The sequence below is a fragment of the Lathamus discolor genome, chromosome 24, assembly GCF_037157495.1.
Source record: "Lathamus discolor isolate bLatDis1 chromosome 24, bLatDis1.hap1, whole genome shotgun sequence".
Classification (NCBI taxonomy): domain Eukaryota; kingdom Metazoa; phylum Chordata; class Aves; order Psittaciformes; family Psittacidae; genus Lathamus; species Lathamus discolor.
The window spans coordinates 1,699,483-1,725,476 of NC_088907.1; the positions used below are offsets into that span (position 1 = coordinate 1,699,483).

The 25,994-nt window shown below is 52.9% G+C and overlaps 9 protein-coding genes across 9 annotated transcripts; 4 read left to right on the top strand and 5 right to left on the bottom strand.

The window, feature by feature from the left end:
* The first annotated feature begins 1,460 nt into the window (after positions 1-1,460).
* On the top strand, positions 1,461-1,880 carry LOC136003999 (claw keratin-like). Its single transcript, XM_065660083.1, has one exon. It carries the CDS (start codon positions 1,461-1,463, stop codon positions 1,878-1,880), a length of 420 nt encoding a protein of 139 aa, XP_065516155.1.
* A 2,428-nt stretch (positions 1,881-4,308) lies between these two features.
* On the bottom strand, positions 4,309-4,728 carry LOC136003994 (claw keratin-like). Its single transcript, XM_065660073.1, has one exon. The coding sequence runs from the start codon at positions 4,726-4,728 to the stop codon at positions 4,309-4,311; it is 420 nt and encodes a 139-aa protein (XP_065516145.1).
* A 2,491-nt stretch (positions 4,729-7,219) lies between these two features.
* LOC136004004 (claw keratin-like) lies at positions 7,220-7,639 on the top strand. The gene has a single exon (XM_065660088.1). It carries the CDS (start codon positions 7,220-7,222, stop codon positions 7,637-7,639), a length of 420 nt encoding a protein of 139 aa, XP_065516160.1.
* Positions 7,640-10,064: 2,425 nt separating this feature from the next.
* On the bottom strand, positions 10,065-10,484 carry LOC136003989 (claw keratin-like). The gene has a single exon (XM_065660066.1). The coding sequence runs from the start codon at positions 10,482-10,484 to the stop codon at positions 10,065-10,067; it is 420 nt and encodes a 139-aa protein (XP_065516138.1).
* Positions 10,485-12,989: 2,505 nt separating this feature from the next.
* Positions 12,990-13,409, top strand: LOC136003998 (claw keratin-like). The gene has a single exon (XM_065660082.1). The coding sequence runs from the start codon at positions 12,990-12,992 to the stop codon at positions 13,407-13,409; it is 420 nt and encodes a 139-aa protein (XP_065516154.1).
* Positions 13,410-15,001: 1,592 nt separating this feature from the next.
* On the bottom strand, positions 15,002-15,418 carry LOC136004000 (claw keratin-like). The gene has a single exon (XM_065660084.1). It carries the CDS (start codon positions 15,416-15,418, stop codon positions 15,002-15,004), a length of 417 nt encoding a protein of 138 aa, XP_065516156.1.
* Positions 15,419-20,093: 4,675 nt separating this feature from the next.
* Positions 20,094-20,609, bottom strand: LOC136003868 (claw keratin-like). The gene has a single exon (XM_065659848.1). The coding sequence runs from the start codon at positions 20,607-20,609 to the stop codon at positions 20,094-20,096; it is 516 nt and encodes a 171-aa protein (XP_065515920.1).
* A 1,855-nt stretch (positions 20,610-22,464) lies between these two features.
* On the top strand, positions 22,465-22,971 carry LOC136003869 (claw keratin-like). The gene has a single exon (XM_065659849.1). It carries the CDS (start codon positions 22,465-22,467, stop codon positions 22,969-22,971), a length of 507 nt encoding a protein of 168 aa, XP_065515921.1.
* Positions 22,972-25,295: 2,324 nt separating this feature from the next.
* LOC136003870 (claw keratin-like) lies at positions 25,296-25,784 on the bottom strand. The gene has a single exon (XM_065659850.1). It carries the CDS (start codon positions 25,782-25,784, stop codon positions 25,296-25,298), a length of 489 nt encoding a protein of 162 aa, XP_065515922.1.
* Between the last annotated feature and the right edge of the window lie 210 nt (positions 25,785-25,994).

The window sequence follows — 25,994 nt, forward strand, 5'->3', positions numbered from 1 at the left end:
AGTACTAGCTGTACTTACTCTGTGGGACAAGAACCACACGCTGGGAGATCAGCACTGCCATGTTACGGGAGCAGTGAGAGCTGGCAGCAGGATCATGTGTGAGAAGGTGATGCGCACAAAGCAGCGGGAGGGAGGAAGGGTAGTAGGATTCCCCCAACTTCCTTGGCCACGTGTCTGTGCGTGTGGTTGTCCTTGATCCCTTTCTGGAGGGGCTCAGTTTCTCAGCTGGACATTGAGGGCTGCACTACGAGAGGCTGGTGAGCAGCCACAGAGAGCCAGGGTGCACGTGGCCACGCTCTCCGCAGGCACAAGCACGCTGGGCACTGCTGGCTCTCTCAGCAGTGCAGTTGCTGCTGAGGGTGGCATGGCTGGTGACAGCAATCTTCTGAAAGATGCCCGTGACACTTCCATGTAGGCAAAGTGGGAGATTACTGACAGATCCCTGTTTATTGAAGCTGCAACGTCAGCTAAATGAGAAAGTTGTGTATCATGGCATGTGCAGTGCATATGCCATCAGCCATATGCATTCCAGGGCACCTTCACGTACGGAACGGCTTCTCCCTTCACCCAACTTCCCAGAACCTCTATTGATCACCTTGTAAAATGAGGTAATGGCAGGCGTGACGGCTGTGCCCAGGATTGCAAAGCACTTCTGCAAGGTACTCAAGACTCCAGCACATGAGCAAAGTGGGAGGATTAGGGACCGATCGGGGTTTATTGGTGCCGTGAGGTCAGCTACAACATCACATCTCCTTTCATGTCATGGTGTGTCATTGTCCCTCCTTTTCCCTGTTAGCTCCCCAGGGCACGTTTGCTTGCTACTCTAACCAATGAGGATGGATTCACTTTGCTTCAAGAGGCATCGCTGCTTGGTGTCATCATTAGCTGGGGCTTCTGTCGCTGACCATTGCCACTGCCCCAGGCAGTCTTGGGTATGTATAAAAGATGTGGGCTTCACAGCTCTCTATCCTGCTTCATTCATTCGACTCTCCTGATCATTGTGGTAAGTCCAGGACTTCTGTCCCTCTTTCCTTCTTCAGCTCTGTCTTCCTCAATGGCTCTTCCACTGTCTCCTGTATCCCCATTTCATCACAAAATGTTACGATCTCACAGCGCTCTCTCACAACCAGGAAAAGGCTGAGGATTTAAACTTGCATCTTAGATCTAAAGGGAATAATAATGCACCGTTAGATCTCATTGATTGCCAATCTTCATTTGTGGAGGGGGCTTTTCTTCTTTCCTATGGGTGAGACAGGCTGAAGAAGTGTGTGGGAGAGCAAGGGCTTTTCAGCATCAAGCCCACTGTGGAAAGGGACTTTGCTTTGAGTGCACGAAATGATCCAGGCAACATCCTGGAGCAGACGTTCCAAGTAGAAGACAGTGAGGAGGGATTTTGGGTCATGCCTTGTACTGCACCCTAACTCTCCCATCTCTTGCAGCTCAACCTCCCAAAGACAAGAATGTCCTGCTCAAGTCTGTGCGTCCCCTCCTGTGGGGTGGCCGCCCCATGCCCAGTGGCTGACACCACCAACGAGCCCTGTGTGCGTCAGTGCCAGAGCTCCACGGTGGTGATCCAGCCCCCAGCCACGGTGGTCACCTTCCCCGGACCCATCCTCAGCTCCTTCCCACAGCACAGCGCTGTGGGCTCAGCGGGAGTCCCCGCCATTGCTGGGGGCTACGGCGGCAGTTATGGAGGCCATGGTGGTTATGGAGGTTATGGTGGCTACGGGGGCTATGGACGCCTTGGTGGCTACGGGGGCTATGGAGGCTATGGTAGCTGTGGAGGCTATGGAGGCTACGGAGGCTTCGGTGGCTGCGGAGGATATGGCGGCTGGGGCCGTGGTCTCGTGTCCTTCGGTGCCAGCTGTGGGAGCTGCTAAGCCTCACCTGCGTCCTGCCGCAGATGGCAGAGTTCTCCAAGAAAGCCTCTTGCGCTTCCCAACTGATGATGCCCAAAGAAAAACAGCCCTTCAGCGCTGCTGGGTTTCCGGAGCTTGGAAGCCTGCTACCTGTTGATGGCCAACCCTAAGTATTTTATGCCCCAATTCGGTATCGCTTGAGGGCGTGCTTCCTATGACAATGCAGCCCCACGATGGGTGCCTGCTCCTGCAGCATGCTTAATGCTCTTTGCGGCTCTGCCCACTGCATGGAGACGCAGCCTTCTCTTGGTCGGGGCTCTGCACTTCTCCCAGCTCCTTCCCTTCTCAAACTGCAATAAAAGCTGTTTTGCATTGCACTCTTGTCCCTTGCGTTTATATTATTTCCTCCACATGCAGTACTCCAGGCAGCAGCATGGGTTCTCCCGTGTTTTCACGAGAGCTCCCAGACGCTGCCTTCTCAGTGGTACCTTTGGAAGCTGCCTGGCGTCCTCCTGCCTTCCCTCCGCAATCAACATACTGCTCAGTGACAGTTACGGTGAGCAGGGACCATGCTCATCTCCACCAACCGCAGCTCCTCCCTCTGCCATCTCTCTCAACTCTCAGCATTAGGCTCCTGCTCTCTGCTGCAAAACAAAGGCATGAGGGGCTCCACACAGATTTTCTTGCCCACTCTGTTCATTTCTCATTGGCTGCCTGCAGCTTAGGCCCCTGTATTGGCATGGCAGGAGAAACAGCCCAAGACCCAGCTCAAGGACTCTTGTAAAGCCATTGATCAAAGGAAGACAGAGGAAACAGTTCCCAGCACCTCCCCAAATGCCTTGCCACCACATTCCTGCATCCCTGCACCATTTCCACCTCCAGTTTTCCCTCTGTCTCCCAGTGCTCCTTGGGGAACATTTGCCTTGTCTGCCCCAACTGCTGTAGGTGAAGATCTTGCCAGCCACTTCTGTGTCACCCACCTTCAGCTTGCAGACATGGCTATGGCAAGGAATGTCAGGAGAGTCTCTTAGAGCCACATGCCCTGCAACTGCCTTTGAGGACCATTTCTGCCCTTCCTCACATAGAAGACCACAATGTAAACCACACTGCCACACACCTCCAAAACCATCCAGCCACAGCAGTCCTGATGGGCTCAGGCATACCCCCCAGTACAGTGCCCGCTAAAGAGAAACACATGCCACCCCGTGAACCAGCACATAGCACATGCCTGAGAAACAGTTCACGGCAAGCTGAAGAGGTACGGGGATGGATGATGTCTCTTTTCCTCAGGTCCCCAGAAATGACCAACCTGCTGCTACTTTCTCCTTCCTGATGGCTTTGGCAGGAACTGTCTTTGTGCAAGACCAACGTGCACTGCTGGGATCACACAATGAGAAGTTACCGGGGTAAGGTTGGAATCTCAGCCGTCTTGGCCTTGCAACTTCCCTCTCAAATAGCTTCATGTTTCATGCAGCTTGGATACCCAGGGACAAATCATGGCTTGGAGAGACACGTGGGAAGAGTTGCCTGTGTCTATCACATCCCTTCCTACTGGTCCCAATCACTATTTGAGCACGGGGACATGTCCAACATGTGGCAGGAGCACTGTACATGCACAGATTTTCTCTTCATGTCCCTGGACATCCCAGTATGATCCATTTATGGTTTAGTGTGAGGTGTCCCAGCCCACGGCAGGGGTCTTGGAACTAGATGAACTTAAAGGTCATTTCCAACCCTAACTATTCTATGATTCTTTTATTCTATAATAAGAGAACAAAAGGAGGCAATGGAAGCATGCCACTTTTGCAGAGGATTTAGAAGATCTTCCTCCATTACCCTGTGACCTCTTCATATCTTCCAAAAACGCATGGGCAATATTTTGTGTTCATTGCTCTTGGGAGACCAGAGAGAGCTCACTGGGTAGTGCTCTAGAAGACTCCTCCGTGACGGTCATCATCAGTCAGAACAAACTGAGCAAAGTGACCAAATGGCACAACATGAGAAATTCAAACAGTGCAGGTCAACATGCGCAGAGGCTTAGGGTACGTGGAAAGAAGCAAGGACCAGGAAAACACAAGGGTCGACATTTCAGTGCAGCACAGAATTTATTGCAGTTTAAGAGGGGTAAAGAGTTGGGCAGGAGCTGGGCCCCAAGCAAGGTCAGCCCACGTCTCCAGGTACTGGAGTTCTGAGAAACAAAGAGCAAAACCATGCTGTAGGAGCAGGTGCTCAGTGCAGGTCTCTGTCATCAGGGGTAGCCAGTCTCTTGAAAGGATGCGCAAGCAGAGCAGGAGCAAGACAAATTTGGACAACAAGCAGGCACGAGGCATCCAAGCTCTGGATTCCAGCGGTGCTGAAGGCATGTTCTTCCAATGGGCAACATCATGTTGGGATATGCCAAGGTCTTTCCTGGAGCTCTGTGTCACCTGCGGCCGGCACCAGGTGAGGCTTAGCAGCTCCCACAGCTGGCACCGAAGGACACGAGGCCTCGGCCCCAGCCGCCATATCCTCCGCAGCCACCGAAGCCTCCGTAGCCTCCATAGCCTCCACAGCTACCATAGCCTCCATAGCCCCCGTAGCCACCAAGGCCTCCGTAGCCGCCATAGCCACCATGACCTCCATAACCACCACGGCCTCCATAACTGCCACCGTAGCCCCCGGCAATGGCAGGGACTCCCGCTGAGCCCACAACGCTGTGCTGTGGGAAGGAGCTGAGGATGGGTCCGGGGAAGGTGACCACCGTGGCCGGGGGCTGGATAACCACGGAGGAGCTCTGGCACTGACGCACACAGGGCTCGTTGGTGGTGTCAGCCAGCGGGCATGGGGCGGCCACCCCACAGGAAGGGGCACACAGGCTGGAGCAGGACATTCTTCTCTTCGAGGGGTCAACCTTCAAGACAAGACAAAGTTACAGTGCAGTACCAAGCACAACCCCAAGTCCCTCATGCATTTCCTGCACTTGGAACATCCGCTAGAAGACATGCCCTGGATTATCTCAGGCAGTCAGAGCTAGGTCCCATTTCATAGTGGACCTGGTGCTGTGAACCCCTTGCTCTCCCACATACTCTATGAATGTGACTTCCCCATAGGAAAGAAGAAAAATCCACTCATCATTAGAAGACTGGAAATCAGTGAGATCAGAAGTTGCATTCTTATTCCCTATGGATCACCGATGGAAGTTTAAATTTGGAGCCTTTCCATGGTTATGCGAGAGCAGTGTCAGATCCTAATTCTTCATGATGAAACGTGGGTAGAGTAGACAGCAAATGAGACATTGAGGAAGACAGAGCTGAGGAAGGAAAGAGGGACCTAAGTCTTGGACTTACCACAATGATCAGGAGAGTCGAGTGGAAGAAGATGGATAGGGAGCTGTGAAGCCCTCAGCTCTTTTATACGTGTCCTACACCGCCTGGGGCAGTGGCTGGCGTCAGCCAGAGATGTCTCAGCTGATGATGAAATCAAGCGGCGAAGCCTCATGAAGCAAAGTGAATGCATCCTCCCTGGCGAGAGTAGCGAGCAAACGTGCCCTGGAGAGCACACAGGGAACGGGAGGGACAGACCATGACACGCCATGACATGAATGTCAAGGCAATGCTTTAGCTGACCTCATGGCACCAATAAACCCCAATCGATCCCTGATCCTCCCACTTGGCTCATGTGCTGGAGTCTTGCGCACCTTTCAATACTGGGAACAGCCATCACGCCTGCATTACCTCTCTTTTACAAGGAACTAAACAGAGGCGTGAGGAGTTTGGCCAGATAGAGAAGCCATTCTACATGCTTGGGATGGGTCCCAAAGGGCCACCTTCTTCCAATGCACTTTTGGGAAAACTGGTCAGGAGCATCCCTTAGCCATCTCCATGACCTTGCTTGTCAGGGTGGGATTGAGGATCCTGATTGACAGCAACAGAAAGAGTACTAGCTGTACTTACTGTATGGGACAAGAACCACACGCTGGGAGATCAGCACTGCCGTGTTACGGGAGCAGTGAGAGCTGGCAGCAGGATCATGTGTGAGAAGGTGATGCGCACAAAGCACTGGGAGGGAGGAAGGGTAGTAGGATTCTCCCAACTTCCTTGGCCACGTGCCTGTGCGTGTGGTTGTCCTTGATCCCTTTCTGGAGGGCTGGACATTGAGGGCTGCACTACGAGAGGCTGGTGAGCAGCCACAGAGAGGCAGGGTTCCCATGGCCACGCTCTCCGCAGGCACAGGCACGCTGGGCACTGCTGGCTCTCTCAGCAGTGCAGTTGCTGCTGAGGGTGGCATGGCTGGTGACAGCAATCTTCTGAAAGATGCCCGTGACACTTCCATGTAGGCAAAGTGGGAGATTACTGACAGATCCCTGTTTATTGAAGCTGCAACGTCAGCTAAATGAGAACGTTGTGTATCATGGCATGTGCAGTGCATATGCCATCAGACGTATACATTCCAAGGGCACCTTCACGTACGAACAGCTTCTCCCTTCACCCAACTTCCCAATACCTCTATTGATCACCTTGTAAAATGAGGTAATGGCAGGCGTGACGGCTGTGCCCAGGATTGCAAAGCACTTCTGCAAGGTACTCAAGACTCCAGCACATGAGCAAAGTGGGAGGATTAGGGACCGATCGGGGTTTATTGGCGCCATGAGGTCAGCTACAGCATCACATCTCCTTTCATGTCATGGTGTGTCATTGTCCCTCCTTTTCCCTGTTAGCTCCCCAGGGCACGTTTGCTTGCTACTCTAACCAATGAGGATGGATTCACTTAGCTTCAAGATGCATCGCTGCTTGGTGTCATCATTAGCTGGGGCTTCTGTCACTGACCATTGCCACTGCCCCAGGCAGTCTTGGGTATGTATAAAAGATGTGGGCTTCACAGCTCTCTATCCTGCTTCATTCATTCGACTCTCCTGATCATTGTGGTAAGTCCAGGACTTCAGTCCCTCTTTCCTTCTTCAGCTCTGTCTTCCTCAATGGCTCTTCCACTGTCTCCTGTATTCCCATTTCATCACGAAACGTTACGATCTCATAGCGCTCTCTCACAATCAGGGAAAGGCTAAGGATTTAAACTTGCATCTAAGATCTATAAGGAATAATAATGCACCTTTAGATCTCATTGATTGCCAATCTTCATTTGTGGAGGGGGCTTTTCTTCTTTCCTATGGGTGAGACAGGATGAAGAAGTGTGTGGGAGAGCAAGGGCTTTTCAGCATCAAGCCCACTGTGGAAAGGGACTTTGCTTTGAGTGCACGAAATGATCCAGGCAACATCCTGGAGCAGACGTTCCAAGTAGAAGACAGTGAGGAGGGATTTTGGGTCATGCCTTGTACTGCACCCTGACTCTCCCATCTCTTGCAGCTCAACCTCCCAAAGACAAGAATGTCCTGCTCAAGTCTGTGCGTCCCCTCCTGTGGGGTGGCCGCCCCATGCCCCCTGGCTGACACCACCAACGAGCCCTGTGTGCGTCAGTGCCAGAGCTCCTCCGTGGTGATCCAGCCCCCAGCCACGGTGGTCACCTTCCCCGGACCCATCCTCAGCTCCTTCCCACAGCACAGCGCTGTGGGCTCAGCGGGAATCCCCGCCATTGCCGGGGGGTATGGCAGCAGTTATGGAGGCCATGGTGGTTATGGAGGTTATGGTGGCTACGGGGGTTATGGACGCCTTGGTGGCTACGGGGGCAATGGAGGCTATGGTAGCTGTGGAGGCTATGGAGGCTACGGAGGCTTCGGTGGCTGCGGAGGATATGGTGGCTGGGGCCGTGGTCTCGTGTCCTTCGGTGCCAGCTGTGGGAGCTGCTAAGCCTCACCTGCGTCCTGCCGCAGGTGGCAGAGTTCTCCAAGAAAGCCTCTTGCACTTCCCAACTGATGATGCCCAAACGAAAACAGCCCTTCAGCGCTGCTGGGTTTCCGGAGCTTGGAAGCCTGCTACCTGTTGATGGCCAACCCTAAGTATTTTATGCCCCAATTCGGTATCGCTTGAGGGCGTGCTTCCTATGACAATGCAGCCCCACGATGGGTGCCTGCTCCTGCAGCATGCTTAATGCTCTTTGCGGCTCTGCCCACTGCATGGAGACGCAGCCTTCTCCTGGTCGGGGCTCTGCACTTCTCCCAGCTCCTTCCCTTCTCAAACTGCAATAAAAGCTGTTTTGCATTGCACTCTTGTCCCTTGCGTTTATATTATTTCCTCCACATGCAGTACTCCAGGCAGCAGCATGGGTTCTCCCGTGTTTTCACGAGAGCTCCCAGACGCTGCCTTCTCAGTGGTACCTTTGGAAGCTGCCTGGCGTCCTCCTGCCTTCCCTCCGCAATCAACATACTGCTCAGTGACAGTTACGGTGAGCAGGGACCATGCTCATCTCCACCAACCGCAGCTCCTCCCTCTGCCATCTCTCTCAACTCTCAGCATTAGGCTCCTGCTCTCTGCTGCAAAACAAAGGCATGAGGGGCTCCACACAGATTTTCTTGCCCACTCTGTTCATTTCTCATTGGCTGCCTGCAGCTTAGGCCCCTGTATTGGCATGGCAGGAGAAACAGCCCAAGACCCAGCTCAAGGACTCTTGTAAAGCCATTGATCAAAGGAAGACAGAGGAAACAGTTCCCAGCACCTCCCCAAATGCCTTGCCACCACATTCCTGCATCCCTGCACCATTTCCACCTCCAGTTTTCCCTCTGTCTCCCAGTGCTCCTTGGGGAACATTTGCCTTGTCTGCCCCAACTGCTGTAGGTGAAGATCTTGCCAGCCACTTCTGTGTCACCCACCTTCAGCTTGCAGACATGGCTATGGCAAGGAATGTCAGGAGAGTCTCTTAGAGCCACATGCCCTGCAACTGCCTTTGAGGACCATTTCTGCCCTTCCTCACATAGAAGACCACAATGTAAACCACACTGCCACACACCTCCAAAACCATCCAGCCACAGCAGTCCTGATGGGCTCAGGCATACCCCCCAGTACAGTGCCCTCTAAAGAGAAACACATGCCACCCCGTGAACCAGCACATAGCACATGCCTGAGAAACAGTTCACGGCAAGCTGAAGAGGTACGGGGATGGATGATGTCTCTTTTCCTCAGGTCCCCAGAAATGACCAACCTGCTGCTACTTTCTCCTTCCTGATGGCTTTGGCAGGAACTGTCTTTGTGCAAGACCAACGTGCACTGCTGGGATCACACAATGAGAAGTTACTGGGGTAAGGTTGGAATCTCAGCCATCTTGGCCTTGCAACTTCCCTCTCAAATAGCTTCATGTTTCATGCAGCTTGGATACCCAGGGACAAATCATGGCATGGAGAGACACGTGGGAAGAGTTGCCTGTGTCTATCACATCCCTTCCTACTGGTCCCAATCACTATTTGAGCACGGAGACATGTCCAACATGTGGCAGGAGCACTGTACATGCACAGATTTTCTCTTCATGTCCCTGGACATCCCAGTATGATCCATTTATGGTTTAGTGTGAGGTGTCCCAGCCCACGGCAGGGGTCTTGGAACTAGATGAACTTAAAGGTCATTTCCAACCCTAACTATTCTATGATTCTTTTATTCTATAATAAGAGAACAAAAGGAGGCAATGGAAGCATGCCACTTTTGCAGAGGATTTAGAAGATCTTCCTCCATTACCCTGTGGCCCCTTCATATCTTCCAAAAAGGCATGGGCAATATTTTGTGTTCATTGCTCTTGGGAGATCAGAGAGAGCTCACTGGGTAGTGCTCTAGAAGACTCCTCCGTGACGGTCACCATCAGTCAGAACAAACTGAGCAAAGTGACCAAATGGCACAACATGAGAAATTCAAACAGTGCAGGCCAACATGCGCAGAGGCTTAGGGTACGTGGAAAGAAGCAAGGACCAGGAAAACACAAGGGTCGACATTTCAGTGCAGCACAGAATTTATTGCAGTTTAAGAGGGGTAAAGAGTTGGGCAGGAGCTGGGCCCCAAGCAAGGTCAGCCCACGTCTCCAGGTACTGGAGAGAGAAACAAAGAGCAAAACCATGCTGTAGGAGCAGGTGCTCAGTGCAGGTTTCTGTCATCAGGGGTAGCCAGTCTCTTGAAAGGATGCTCAAGCAGAGCAGGAGCAAGACAAATCTGGACAACAAGCAGGCACGAGGCATCCAAGCTCTGGATTCCAGCGGTGCTGAAGGCATGTTCTTCCAACGGGCAACATCATGTTGGGATATGCCAAGGTCTTTCCTGGAGCTCTGTGTCACCTGCGGCCGGCACCAGGTGAGGCTTAGCAGCTCCCACAGCTGGCACCGAAGGACACGAGGCCTCGGCCCCAGCCGCCATATCCTCCGCAGCCACCGAAGCCTCCGTAGCCTCCATAGCCTCCACAGCTACCATAGCCTCCATAGCCCCCGTAGCCACCAAGGCCTCCGTAGCCGCCATAGCCACCATAACCTCCATAACCACCGCGGCCTCCATAACTGCCACCGTAGCCCCCGGCAATGGCAGGGACTCCCGCTGAGCCCACAACGCTGTGCTGTGGGAAGGAGCTGAGGATGGGTCCGGGGAAGGTAACCACCGTGGCCGGGGGCTGGATCACCACTGAGGAGCTCTGGCACTGACGCACACAGGGCTCGTTGGTGGTGTCAGCCAGGGGGCATGGGGCGGCCACCCCACAGGAAGGGGCACACAGGCTGGAGCAGGACATTCTTCTCTTCGAGGGGTCAACCTTCAAGACAAGACAAAGTTACAGTGCAGTACCAAGCACAACCCCAAGTCCCTCCTGCGTTTCCTGCACTTGGAACATCCGCTAGAAGACATGCCCTGGATTATCTCAGGCAGTCAGAGCTAGGTCCCATTTCATAGTGGACCTGGTGCTGTGAACCCCTTGCTCTCCCACATACTCCATGAATGTGACTTCCCCATAGGAAAGAAGAAAAATCCACTCATCATTAGAAGACTGGAAATCAGTGAGATCAGAAGTTGCATTCTTATTCCCTATGGATCACCGATGGAAGTTTAAATTTGGAGCCTTTCCCTGGTTATGAGAGAGCAGTGTCAGATCCTAATTCTTCATGATGAAACGTGGGTAGAGTAGACAGCAAATGAGACATTGAGGAAGACAGAGCTGAGGAAGGAAAGAGGGACCTAAGTCTTGGACTTACCACAATGATCAGGAGAGTCGAGTGGAAGCAGATGGATAGGGAGCTGTGAAGCCCTCAGCTCTTTTATACGTGTCCTACACCGCCTGGGGCAGTGGCCGGCGTCAGCCAGAGATGTCTCAGCTGATGATGAAATCAAGCGGCGAAGCCTCATGAAGCAAAGTGAATGCATCCTCCCTGGCGAGAGTAGCGAGCAAACGTGCCCTGGAGAACACACAGGGAACGGGAGGGACAGACCATGACACGCCATGACATGAATGTCAAGGCAATGCTTTAGCTGACCTCATGGCACCAAAAAACCCCAATCGATCCCTGATCCTCCCACTTGGCTCATGTGCTGGAGTCTTGGGCACCTTTCAATCCTGGGCACAGCCGTCACGCCTGCATTACCTCTCTTTTACAAGGAGCTAAACAGAGGCGTGAGGAGTTTGGCCAGATAGAGAAGCCATTCTACATGCTTGGGATGGGTCCCAAAGGGCCACCTTCTTCCAATGCACTTTTGGGAAAACTGGTCAGGAGCATCCCTTAGCCATCTCCATGACCTTGCTTGTCAGGGTGGGATTGAGGATCCTGATTGACAGCAACAGAAAGAGTACTAGCTGTACTTACTGTATGGGACAAGAACCACACGCTGGGAGATCAGCACTGCCGTGTTACTGGAGCAGTGAGAGCTGGCAGCAGGATCATGTGTGAGAAGGTGATGCGCACAAAGCACCGGGAGGGAGGAAGGGTAGTAGGATTCCCCCAACTTCCTTGGCCACGTGCCTGTGCGTGTGGTTGTCCTTGATCCCTTTCTGGAGGGGCTCAATTTCTCAGCTGGACATTGAGGGCTGCACTACGAGAGGCTGGTGAGCAGCCACAGACAGCCAGGGTGCCCATGGCTACGCTCTCCGCAGGCACAGGCACACTGGGCACTGCTGGCTGTCTCAGCAGTGCAGTTGCTGCTGAGGGTGGCATGGCTGGTGACAGCAATCTTTTGAAAGATGCTTATGACACTTCCATGTAGGCAAAGTGGGAGATTACTGACAGATCCCTGTTTATTGAAGCTGCAACGTCAGCTAAATGAGAAAGTTGTGTATCATGGCATGTGCAGTGCATATGCCATCAGCCATATGCATTCCAGGGCGCCTTCACGTACGGAACGGCTTCTCCCTTCACCCAACTTCCCAGAACCTCTATTGATCACCTTGTAAAATGAGGTAATGGCAGGCGTGACGGCTGTGCCCAGGATTGCAAAGCACTTCTGCAAGGTACTCAAGACTCCAGCACATGAGCAAAGTGGGAGGATTAGGGACCGATCGGGGTTTATTGGTGCCATGAGGTCAGCTACAGCATCACATCTCCTTTCATGTCATGGTGTGTCATTGTCCCTCCTTTTCCCTGTTAGCTCCCCAGGGCACGTTTGCTTGCTACTCTAACCAATGAGGATGGATTCACTTTGCTTCAAGATGCATCACTGCTTGGTGACATCATTAGCTGGGGCTTCTGTCACTGACCATTGCCACTGCCCCAGGCAGTCTTGGGTATGTATAAAAGATGTGGGCTTCACAGCTCTCTATCCTGCTTCATTCATTCGACTCTCCTGATCATTGTGGTAAGTCCAGGACTTCTGTCCCTCTTTCCTTCTTCAGCTCTGTCTTCCTCAATGGCTCTTCCACTGTCTCCTGTATTCCCATTTCATCACGAAACGTTACGATCTCATAGCGCTCTCTCACAATCAGGGAAAGGCTGAGGATTTAAACTTGCATCTAAGATCTATAAGGAATAATAATGCACCTTTAGATCTCATTGATTGCCAATCTTCATTTGTGGAGGGGGCTTTTCTTCTTTCCTATGGGTGAGACAGGATGAAGAAGTGTGTGGGAGAGCAAGGGCTTTTCAGCATCAAGCCCACTGTGGAAAGGGACTTTGCTTTGAGTGCACGAAATGATCCAGGCAACATCCTGGAGCAGACGTTCCAAGTAGAAGACAGTGAGGAGGGATTTTGGGTCATGCCTTGTACTGCACCCTGACTCTCCCATCTCTTGCAGCTCAACCTCCCAAAGACAAGAATGTCCTGCTCAAGTCTGTGCGTCCCCTCCTGTGGGGTGGCCGCCCCATGCCCCCTGGCTGACACCACCAACGAGCCCTGTGTGCGTCAGTGCCAGAGCTCCTCCGTGGTGATCCAGCCCCCGGCCACGGTGGTCACCTTCCCCGGACCCATCCTCAGCTCCTTCCCACAGCACAGCGCTGTGGGCTCAGCGGGAGTCCCCGCCATTGCTGGGGGCTACGGTGGCAGTTATGGAGGCTATGGTGGTTATGGAGGTTATGGTGGCTACGGGGGTTATGGATGCCTTGGTGGCTACGGGGGCTATGGAGGCTATGGTAGCTGTGGAGGCTATGGAGGCTACGGAGGCTTCGGTGGCTGCGGAGGATATGGCGGCTGGGGCCGAGGCCTCGTGTCCTTCGGTGCCAGCTGTGGGAGCTGCTAAGCCTCACCTGCGTCCTGCCGCAGGTGGCAGAGTTCTCCAAGAAAGCCTCTTGCACTTCCCAACTGATGGTGCCCAAACGAAAACAGCCCTTCAGCACTGCTGGGTTTCCGGAGCTTGGAAGCCTGCTACCTGTTGATGGCCAACCCTAAGTATTTTATGCCCCAATTCGGTATCGCTTGAGGGCGTGCTTCCTATGACAATGCAGCCCCACGATGGGTGCCTGCTCCTGCAGCATGCTTAATGCTCTTTGCGGCTCTGCCCACTGCATGGAGACGCAGCCTTCTCTTGGTCGGGGCTCTGCACTTCTCCCAGCTCCTTCCCTTCTCAAACTGCAATAAAAGCTGTTTTGCATTGCACTCTTGTCCCTTGCGTTTATATTATTTCCTCCACATGCAGAACTCCAGGCAGCAGCATGGGTTCTCCCGTGTTTTCACAAAGCGGCCAGGCTGGCGCGGGCCTCCCGGCCCACCCGGCCCCGGCACACCGCCGCCGCCGCCATCATGGCGGCGCCCGCTCCGCCCCGCATCGCCTGGGAAACGGGGCCCCGCCCTGCGCATGGGCAGTGGGTGCGGGAGGCGGGCGGTGCCGGGGGCCGGGTTGCGCCTTGCTGCGGGCATTGCCGCCGGTCGGCACCGGGCCGGGCCGCCCGGGCTGCACCCCTCTCCCGGGCCTCAAAGCATCACCGGGCTCCGAGCGCCTGCGGGGCGGGGGGAGCACGGGGACATGTCCAACATGTGGCAGGAGCTCTGTACATGCAGAGATTTTCTCTTCATGTCCGTGGACATCCCAGTATGATCCATTTATGGTTTAGTGTGAGGTGTCCCAGCCCACGGCAGGGGTCTTGGAACTAGATGAACTTAAAGGTCATTTCCATTTTTCTAACTATTCTATGATTCTTTTATTCTATAATAAGAGAACAAAAGGAGGCAATGGAAGCATGCCACTTTTGCAGAGGATTTAGAAGATCTTCCTCCATTACCCTGTGGCCCCTTCATATCTTCCAAAAAGGCATGGGCAATATTTTGTGTTCATTGCTCTTGGGAGATCAGAGAGAGCTCACTGGGTAGTGCTCTAGAAGACTCCTCTGTGACGGTCATCATCAGTCAGAACAAACTGAGCAAAGTGACCAAATGGCACAACATGAGAAATTCAAACAGTGCAGGCCAACATGCGCAGAGGCTTAGGGTACGTGGAAAGAAGCAAGGACCAGGAAAACACAAGGGTCGACATTTCAGTGCAGCACAGAATTTATTGCAGTTTAAGAGGGGTAAAGAGTTGGGCAGGAGCTGGGCCCCAAGCAAGGTCAGCCCACGTCTCCAGGTACTGGAGAGAGAAACAAAGAGCAAAACCATGCTGTAGGAGCAGGTGCTCAGTGCAGGTCTCTGTCATCAGGGGCAGCCAGTCTCTTGAAAGGATGCTCAAGCAGAGCAGGAGAAAGACAAATTTGGACAACAAGCAGGCACGAGGCATCCAAGCTCTGGATTCCAGAAGTGCTGAAGGCATGTTCTTCCAATGGGCAACATCATGTTGGGATATGCCAAGGTCTTTCCTGGAGCTCTGTGTCACCTGTGGCCGGCACCAGGTGAGGCTTATCAGCTCCCACAGCTGGCACCGAAGGACACGAGACCACGGCCCCAGCCGCCATATCCTCCGCAGCCACCGAAGCCTCCGTAGCCTCCATAGCCTCCACAGCTACCATAGCCTCCATAGCCCCCGTAGCCACCAAGGCCTCCGTAGCCGCCATAGCCACCATAACCTCCATAACCACCGCGGCCTCCATAACTGCCACCATAGCCCCCAGCAATGGCAGGGACTCCCGCTGAGCCCACAACGCTGTGCTGTGGGAAGGAGCTGAGGATGGGTCCGGGGAAGGTAACCACTGTGGCCGGGGGCTGGATCACCACTGAGGAGCTCTGGCACTGACGCACACAGGGCTCGTTGGTGGTGTCGGCCAGGGGGCATGGGGCGGCCACCCCACAGGAAGGGGCACACAGGCTGGAGCAGGGCATCTTTCAGGCAGGCACGGAGTCCTGAAAAGTGCAGCAGGGATTAGGCAAGGGTGAGTGCAAGAAACTCTGTCAAGGGAGGCAGGGAGAGATCTGCAAGAAGCTCCCAAGAGCTGCACTTACCCGTTTGATCAGGGGAGCCAAGAGCAGGAATCTGGATAGAGGCTATGAAGTCTTCTGCCCTTTTATACATTTCCCAGTTCACCTGGGGCATTGGGCACAGGGTGCGGGCAGAATCCACAAGGACTTATGGAAGCCAGTGAATAAACTTCATGACGCACAGAATTAGACATGTAACTCTTGGCCCTCTTTTTTGGGGTCAGTGGTATGCTAAGTTGCCCCGCAGCGCATATGCATGATGGGATATGGCACGGCACAGCTCATGATAGACAAGGTGCTGCTGAAGCTGAACTTGCAGCTCTAATAAACACACATCTGTCATTGACATTACCCGCCTTTTACCTACATAGAAGATTCACAGCCATTTCTCAGAAGATTGCTGTGCCCGGCCATGCCACCCGCAGCAGAAGCCCTACTACTGAGTGAGCCAGCAATGCCCTGCTTGTCTGTGCCTGCAGGGAGAGTGGCTACGTGCACCCTGGCTCTCTGTGGTTTCTCACCATCCTCTCCTGTAGCAGCCCTTAATGTCGAGGTGAGGAACTGAGCCCTCCAGAGGTGGCTCGAGGAGGGCCATGCTCACCGGCACGTGGCCAAGGAAGATGGGAGAGTCCTGCTTCCCTTCCTGCCCTTGTGATCCTCCGTGCACATCTCCCTCTCACACATGACACTTCTGTCGTACCTCACTGCTCCCCAAACACGTCAGTGTTGAGCTCCCAGCATGTGGGTCTTGCCCCTGACAGCAAATGCAGCTCTTACTCTTTGTATGTCTCCCAGTCGGCAAGCCTCAATCACTCCCTGATAAGCAAGGTCATAGAGATGTCTAAGATATATTCCTGACCTACTTTCCCAAAAGTGCATTGGAAGATGGTGGTCCTTTGGGACTCATTCCATGTATAAGGAATGGATTCTCTGTTTGCCCAACCTTCCAATGCCTCTATTGAACGCCTTGTAAAAGAGAGGTAATGCAGGCGTCATGGCTGTGCTCAGGATTGCAAAGCACTCCTGCAAGGTGCCCAAGGCTCCAGCACATGACCAAAGTGGGAGGATTAGGGATCGATCAGGGTTTATTGGTTTTGTGAGGTCAGCTATAGCATCGCCTTGTCTTTCATGTCATGGCAACCCATGATCTGCCCCTCCCATTCCCTGTTTGCTCTCCAGGGCATGTTTGTTTGCTGCTCTCCCCAATGAGGATGGATTCACTTTGTTTCATGGGGCTTCACTGCTTGATTTCATCATTAGCTGGGGCTTCTGTGAATGATGCTTGCCACTGCCCCAGGCAGTGTAGGACATGTATAAAAGAGCTGAGGGTTCACAGCTCCCTATCCAGCTTCTTCCACTCGACTCTCCTGATCACTGTGGTAAGTCCAAGACTTATGTTCCTTTTTCTTTTCTCAGATCTGTCTTCTTCAATGTCTTTTTTGCTGTCTTTTTCACTCCCCTTACATCGTGAATATTTAGGATGTGATGGTGCTCTCTCTTAAACAGGGAAATACTGGGAATTTAAACTTGCATTAAGATCTTGCTTTAAGATTAGGGAACACTGATGCATTTTGGTCCCTTTGGATCTCATTGACGTCCCATCATCTGCTTTTGATCTCATCTATTTCTGATACTCATTTGATGAGGGGGCTTTTCTTCTTTCCTATGAGGCTGTCAGGCTCAAGGAGCATGTGAGAGAGCAAAAGGTTTACAGCAGCAGGTCAAATGTGGAATGGGACTTAGCTCTGACTGCCTGTGATAATCCAGGCAACATTCTGGAGAAGAGGTTCCAAGTGCAAGAGAGTCATAAGGGATTTGGAGTAACACCTTTTACTGTACTGTAACTCTGCCTGTCCTCCAGCTTGACCTGCTGAAGAGAAGAATGTTCTGCTAAGGCCTGTACTCCTTCCTGTGGGGTGGCCGCCCCATGCCCACCGGCTGACACCACCAATGAGCCCTGCGTAAGTCAGTGTCAAAGCTCTTCAGTGGTGATCCAGCCTCCAGCCACAGTGGTCCCCTTCCCCGGACCCATTCTCTCCTCCTTCCTGCAGCACAGCGTTATGGGCTCAGCAGGAGTCCCTGCCATTGCTGGGGGCTACAGTGGCAGTTATGGAGGCTGTGGTGTTTATGGAGGCTCTGGGGACTACGGGGGCTGTGGAAGCTATGGTAGCAGTGGAGGCTATGGTGGCTTTGGCTGCTACAGAGGCTTTGGTGGCTATGGGGGCTGCAGATATGGCAGCTGGGGCCAAGACCTCATGTCCTTCGGTGCCAGCTGTGGGAGCTGCTAAGCTCCACCTGATAGCTTGCCTCAGATGACAGAGAGCTCCTGAAAAGACCCTGGCACATCACAACATGATGATACCCAAAGGAAGAACAACCCTTCAGCACTGCTGGGGTCCATATCTTGGACGCCTCAAGCCTGTTGGAGCCCAACTCTGCCTTTCCCCTGACCTGTTTGAGCATCCCTTCAAGACACATTGCCCCCTACTGACAGAGACACACTGGGCGCCTGCTCCTCTGGCACTCCTGATGCTCTTTGTTGCTCTGCCCACTGCCAGTAGACGTGGGCTGATCTTCGCCAGGGCTTTGTTGTTCCCCCAACACCTTCACTCCTTGAACTGCAATAAACACTGTGTTTCATCACAGTGTTGACACTTGGATTTATTTGATTCTTCTTTCATACACAAAATCCAAAGTGGCAGTAAGGGTTCCCATGAGTGTGCCATACAGCTCCCACCCACGGCCTTCTCATGGGGACCTTCAGAGGATGCCTGACTTCCTTCTGCTTTCCCTCAGAAATCACATCTTGCTACAGGAGGTTTGCCCAGAGCAGGGACCGTTGTCAGCTGGAGGGACTACATCTAATCCTTCTTTCCCTCCCTTTTCACCACCTTTGACTCCTGTATCATGCAGACCAAGAAGAACTGCTGTGACCAGCAGTGGGTTTGCTGACCTCTCTGGGCATTTTTCATTGGCTGTCTGCAGCCCCAGGCCTCCTGGATTGGCATGCCAATGGAGCCATCTCAACAGCAAAGGCCCACCTCAGAGTCACGTGGGAGAATAAAGGTCAAATGGGGAGAGTGTCACCAGTCTCCAGCACTTCCCCATATGCCTTGCCTGCATCACCTCCACATTCCTGCAACTTTTCACCATGTTCACCTCCAGGTTTCTTCTGTCTCCCAAGGATCCTTGGAGCACTTTTGGCCTCGTCTACTCTCACTGGGGAAGCATAAGCTTTTCTTGTCCATTCCCAATGTCACCCACCTTCAGCCTGCAAACATGGCTCTGCCCAGGAATGACAGCAGAAATTCCTACAGCCCCATGCCCTGGAACAGACTTTGCTGGACCTTTTCTTGCCCTTCCTCATATGCAAGCCCACAATGTAGCCCACACTGCCACACACCTCCCAAAGCATCCAGCCACTACAGGATCGCCAAAGCCCTCTTCTACCACAGTACACTCAGTAGGTACACATGGGACACCATGTGAGCCAGCACAGAGCTGATGACTGAGAGAAAGTTCAGGGAACTTGGGCAGATAAGAAGATGGATGACCCCTCTTTTCCTGGGTACCTAGCAGTGACAAACATGCTGCCACATTCCCCTTCCTGATGGCTTTGTCCAGAACAGTGCAAGACCACTGTGCAGTGCCTAGATACAACAAGAAGACACTTGGAGGAAGAAGGGACCTTCGGAGGATCAGCAGTGCAACATCTCGCTAAAACAGCTTTGTGCTTCATGTGACTTGGTTACCTGGGGACAAATCATGGCTCTGAGAGGTAATTTGGGAGCATTTGGCAGTGTCTATCACGCACTTTGTCACTGAGTATAGGGACACGGATGATACATGCACTTATTGTCTCTACCTTTCCGTGGACCTCCCAATGTGACCAATACCAAGCCAACAAAAAGAGGTAATGGCAGCATGCTGGTTTGGTGAATATTTGGAAGAACTTCCAAAGGACTCATAAAGCATTTTCACATCTTCCAAGTGGCTTTGAGAATACATTGTGTTTATCACTGTAGGGACATCTAAGGAAGCTCAGCACATTGTGCTTCACAAGAGTGAGACTGCAGGTCATCAGTAGTTGGAACTCACTGACCAACAGTCCTAACAGTAGCGCTACCAGGGGACTACCGTGGGAGCTTCAAGCAGTGTGGACTAATGACTGGAGATTAAGGGCAAGTAGGAAAGAAAAAAGGATCAGGAAAAACCAAGGGTCACATTGCTTTGAAACACAGCTTTATTGCAGTTTGGGGCAGGAAAGAAGTTTGGACAAGAGCAGAGCCCAGACCAAGGCCAGCCAAAATATCATGGCTGTAGGCAGAGCCACAAAGAGCATCAGCCCTACCACAGGAGAAGGCACCAAGACTGGGTCTCTGTTATCAAGGGCAACAAATATGGAAGGGATGCTCAAGAAGGGCAGAAGAAATGAAGTGTTGGCCCAGAAGAAGGAACGAGGTGTCCAAGCTCTGGATTCCAGCAGAAGAGATGTTCTTCCTTCGGGAATCATCATGCTGGGATGTGCCAAAGGCTTTCCTAGAGCTCTCTGTTGTCTAAAGCTGGACCTGGGTAGAGCTTAGCAGCTCCCACAGCTGGCACCAAAGGAAAGGAGGCCTCGGCCCCAGCCACCATAACCCCAGCCTCCAAAGCCTCCGTAGCCACCAAAGCCTCCATAGCCACCAAGGCCTCCGTAGCCTCCACAGCTACCATAGCCACCAAAGCCTCCAAAGCCACCAAGGCCTCCATAGCCTCCATAGCCACCAAAGCCTCCATAGCCACCATAACCACCAAGGCCTCCATAGCCCCCATAGCCTCCATAGCCACCATAGCCCCCGTAGCCTCCAAATCCACCATAGCCTCCATAACTGCCGCCATAGCCCCCAGCAATGGCAGGGACTCCCGCTGAGCCCACAGCACTGTGCTGTGGGAAGGAGCTGAGGATGGGTCCGGGGAAGGTGACCACTGAGGCCGGGGGCTGGATCACCACGGAGGAGCTCTGGCACTGACGCACACAGGGCTCGTTGGTGGTGTCAGCCACTGGGCATGGGGCAGCCACCCCACAGGAAGGGACGCACAGGCTGGAGCAGGACATCTTTCAGGCAGGCACGGAGTCCTGGAAAATGCACCAGGGATTAGGGAAGGGTGAGGGCAAGAAACTCTGTCAAGGGAGGCAGGGCGAGATCTGCAAGAGGCTCCAAGAGCTGCACTTACCCGTTTGATCAGGAGAGCCAAGAGCAGGAATCTGTATAAAGGTTGCGAAGCCTTCATCTCTTTTATACATGTCTCAGATGGCCCAGGGCATCAGCCAGGGGGCGGGGGCAGAATCCACAAAGACTCATAGAAGCCAGTGGATGAACTTCATGACACATAGATAAGTAACTCTAGTCCCTCTTTACTGGGGTCAGGGGTATGCAAACATGCCTTGGAGTGAATATGGGTGATGCGATATGGCACGGCATAGTTCATGATAGACAAGGCACTGCTGTAGCAGCTGACGTAGCAGCATCAGTAAACCCAGGTCTGTCATTATTCCACCACTTTGCCTACATGGAAGAGTCACAGACATCTCTCAGAAGTTTGCCGTGCCTAGCCATGCTGCCCTCAGCAGCATCTCTGCTACTGAGTGAGCCAGAAATGCCTGCGGGGAGCGTGGCCACGTGCACCCTGGCTCTCTGTGAGTGCTCATCAAACTCTGTCATAGCTCTCAATGTCCAGCTGAGGAATCAAGCCCCTCCAGAGAGGCCTTGAGGAGGACCACCCTCACAGACAGATGGCCAAGGAAGCTGGTGGAGACCTTGTTCACATCCTGCTCTTCTGCCATCCGTGCACTTCTCCCTTTCACACATGATCATGCTGCTGGATATCACTGCTCCCCAAGCACATCAGTGTTGAGCTCCCAGCATGTGGGTCTTGCCCCAGACAGCAAATGCAGCTCCTACTCTTTGCATTTCTGTCCATTTCTGTCACAATCCTCAATCACACCCTGACTATCAATGTCATGGAGATGGCCAAGGCTCAAGCATGCTCCTGACCTGTTTCCCTAAAAGTGCATTGGAAGATGGTGGTCCTTTGGGGCCCATTCCAATCATATGGAATGGCTTCTCTGTTTGCCCAACCACTCATTGCCTCTGTTTACCACATTGTAAAAGAGAGGTAATGACAGACATGATGTCTGTGCCCAGGATTGCAGAGCATTTCTGCAAGGTGCCCAAGAATCCAGCACATGAGCAAAGTGGGAGGATTAGGGAGAGATGAGGATTTACAGCTGCCATTGCGCGAATAATAATGGAGCCATATTCCATAGAACGATGTGTCACAGTTTATGCTTCCTATCAGCTCTTTCTTAACACAGAATTTTCCATAATTAAATGGCATATAATTGTTACACATTAATGCTTGCGTCATGAAGTTTGCGTGCTTCTCTTCTTGATTACCTGTGGACAAGCTATATGACAGTAATATTCTGGGAGATGCCTGGGACTCTTCCATGTAGGCAGCCTTGCGGATTAGTGACAGATCTGTGTTTACTGATGCTGCAATGTCAGCTACAGCAGCATCTTGTCTATCATGGAATGTGCTGTGCCAAATTCCTTCACCCATACGCACTCCAGGGCACCTTCGCATACCACTGACCCCAGTGAAGAGGGACTAGAGTTACTTGTCTAATTATGCGTGTCATGAAGATCATCCATTGGCTTCCATGAGTCCTTGCTGATTCTGCTCACACCCAATGGCCGATGCCCCAGGCAGTCTGGGACATGTATAAAAGGTCAAAAGACTTCACAGCCTCTATCCAGATTCCTGCTCTTAGCTCCTCTGATCAAACGGGTAAGTGCAGCTCTTGGAGCCTCTTGCAGATCTCACCCTGCCTCCCTTGACAGAGTTTCTTGCCCTCACCCTTCCCTAATCCCTGGTGCACTTTTCAGGAATCTGTGCCTGCCTGAAAGATGCCCTGCTCCAGCCTGTGTGTCCCTTCCTGCGGGGTGGCCGCTCCGTGCCCCCTGGCTGACACCACCAACGAGCCCTGTGTGCGTCAGTGCCAGAGCTCCTCCGTGGTGATCCAGCCCCCGGCCTCAGTGGTCACCTTCCCCGGACCCATCCTCAGCTCCTTCCCACAGCACAGCGTTGTGGGCTCAGCGGGAGTCCCTGCCATTGCTGGTGGCTACGGTGGCAGTTATGGAGGCTATGGTGGATTTGGAGGCTATGGAGGCTTTGGAGGCTTTGGAGGCTATGGTGGCTATGGAGGCTTTGGTGGCTATGGAGGCTACGGAGGCCTTGGTGGCTATGGTGGCTATGGAAGCTATGGTAGCTGTGGAGGCTATGGAGGCTTTGGCGGATACAGAGGCTTTGGAGGCTACGGAGGCCTTGGAGGCTATGGAGGCTTTGGGGGCTGTGGATATGGTGGCTGGGGCCGAGGTCTCAGGTCCTTCGGTGGTTGGTGTGGCAGCTGGTAAGCCAATATAGTAGTCGCCTCAGATGACATTGAGCTCCAGGAAAACCCCGGACACATCCCAATATGATGATGCCCAAAGGAAGAACACCTCTTCTGCACTTCTGGCATTCAGAGCTTTGACACCTTTTGCCTGTTGGAGCCCAACTCTGCCTTCCTCCTCCTCTGTTTGAGCATCATTTCCAGAGGCATTGACCTCTAGGATCAGAAACCCCCACCACGTGCCTGCTCCAGTGGCAGGGCTGATGCTCTTTGTAGTTCTGCAAACTGCCTGGAGTGGTTGGATTGCCTTGGTTGACATAATCCACTTCTCCCAGTTTTACCCCTTCTTCAAACTTCAATAAAAGCTGTGTTGTATCGCAATGTTGACCGTTTAATTTTCCTGATTCATTTTTCTTCTTTCTCTCTTACCCTAAACCTCTGGCCTTCTTGCTCTGGGCTTCTTGAATAATCCAAAAAAGTGTTTTGGGAGCATTTGGGTGGCTTGCTCAGTGTGATGTGAATGATGATGACTGCCTCATCTGGGTTCTGTGGAGGATGTCACAGTGAGATTCCTCCGGTCTTCCTCCGGTCTTCCTCCAGCAACAAAAACAATACATTCCCAATGCTCTCTTGGAAGATGTGAAAGCACCTTAGGTGTCTGGTGGAATCTCTTCCAAATGCTCTGAAAAACGAGTATTGTACAATTGCATCCTATTGTTGGCTTCCATATTGGTCACATTGGAAGGTCCAGTTAAATGGAGAGAATAAACATGCAAGTAGGGTGCTGCGGTTACATGCTGGGAATATCTTGTGCCCACCCAGATATGGGCACTAGTAATAAAGGCACACAAAAGTCTTCCCAAACGTCTTATCTGAGACAGGACTTTCCACCGGTATCCAACTCTCATGAAGCATAAAGCTTTTTGAGAGAGAGTTTGCAATGCCAACACTGCCGAGATCCCTCCCCTCACCAGGCAACTTCCTATCATGTCACCCCAGCACTGCACTTTGGACTTGTACACAGGCAGTTCTAGACAAAGCCATCACGAAGGGCAAATTGACAGCATGTTGGTCATTGCTGGGGAGCCCAGGTAAAGACATGTCCTCTGTCCCGTATCTGCCCGGGTATACCTGCACTTTCTCTCAGACACTTTCTATGTGATGGCTCACACGGTGTGTCTGCTGAGGTCACTGTGGTGGAAGGGGTTTGGGTGACCCCATCTCCGCTGCCATATCCGAGTGCTTTTGGAGCAATTTGGCAGCAGAGGCTACAGTGTGAGCTGGTGTGTGAGGAAGGGCAGGAAAAGTCCAGCAAATCTGTTTCAGGTCACTGAGTGTAGGAAGTCATCCTGTTGTTCCTGGGCAGAGCTGGGACTGCAGACTGACTGTGGTTGACACACGAAATGGCTGGGAAGAGATTCTGGAGCAGCAGTGAGGGGAAGATGGGACCAAAACTGCTCCGACACTGCAGGCAAACATGGTGCCAGGTTGCAGAAATGTGGAGCCGATGAAGGAAAGGCATTTGGGGAGGTGCTGGCAATTGGAGGCACCCTTCCTTTGACCAGTATTCTCACAAATGATTATGAGCTGGACGTTTATCGTTGTGATGGCTGCATTGGCTTACCAACCCCTTAAGAGCTGGAGCTGCAGGCAGCTCATGGGAATGGCCAGAGTGGGCTGCAAACTCAGTTTTTGAAGAACAACAGTTCTTTTTGAGCTGCACAGTGCAGGAGCTGAAGGAGAGCAGAAGCCAGGGAGGGAAAGCAAGATTAGCTGTGGTCAGTGAACATGGACATGGTCCCTGCTCTGGCAACCCTCCCGTAGCAACAGGTGATTCCTGAGGGAAAACAGGAGGAAGCCAAGCACCACGCAAAGGTCTCCATGAGAAACCCATGTGTGGGAACTGTGTAGGACACTCATGGGAAACCGTAATGCCATATGGGATATTGTGTATGGAGGAAGAATCAAAGAAAACCAAAGGTCAGCACTCTGATGCAACACAGCTTTTATTGCAGTTCAAGGGGGAAAGGAGTAGGGACAAGAGCAGAGCCCTGAGCAAGTTCAGCCCATCACTGCTGGCAGTGGGCATAGCTCCAAAGGGCATCAACCATGCTGCAGGAGCAGGAACCTAGAGTGGGTCTCTGTCATCAGGTGGCAATGAGTCTTGAAGGAATGCTAAAGCAGAGCAGGAGGAAGGCAGAGCTGGGCTCCAAGAAGCAAGAGGTGTCCAAGCTCTGGATCCCAGCGGTGCTGAGAGGACGTTCTTCTTTAGGGTATCGTCAAGTTGGAATGTGCCATAGGCTTTCCTGGAGCTCTTTGTTGTCTGTAGCCGGTCCCAGGTGTGCCTTACCAGCTCCCACACCAACCACCGAAGGACGTGAGACCTCGGCCCCAGCCTCCATATCCATAGCCCCCAAAGCCTCCATAGCCACCAAAGCCGCCGTAGCCACCAAAGCCTCCGTAGCCTCCACAGCTACCATAGCCTCCATAGCCCCCGTAGCCACCGTAGCCTCCGTAGCCCCCGTAGCCTCCAAGGCCTCCATAGCCTCCAAGGCCTCCATAGCCACCGTAGCCACCGTTGCCTCCAAATCCACCATAGCCTCCATAACTGCCACCATAACCCCCGGCAATGGCAGGGACTCCCGCTGAGCCCACAACACTGTGCTGTGGGAAGGAGCTGAGGATGGGTCCGGGGAAGGTGACCACTGAGGCCGGGGGCTGGATCACCACTGAGGAGCTCTGGCACTGACGCACGCAGGGCTCGTTGGTGGTGTCAGCCAGGGGGCACGGGGCGGCCACCCCACCGGAAGGGACACACAGGCTGGTGCAGGACATTCTTCTCTTTGGGAGGTTGAGCTGCAGGAGAAGACAGAGTTACGCTGCAGTACATGGCCTAATGCCAAATCCCTCCTCACTCTCTCACGTTATCAATCCCTGCTCCGGGACATTCCCTGTATCATGTCCAGCAGTCAGAGACAGAGCAGAAACCTGATCTACAGGTGGCATGCTGCTGTAAACCCCTTGCACTCCTCCATGCTCTATGAG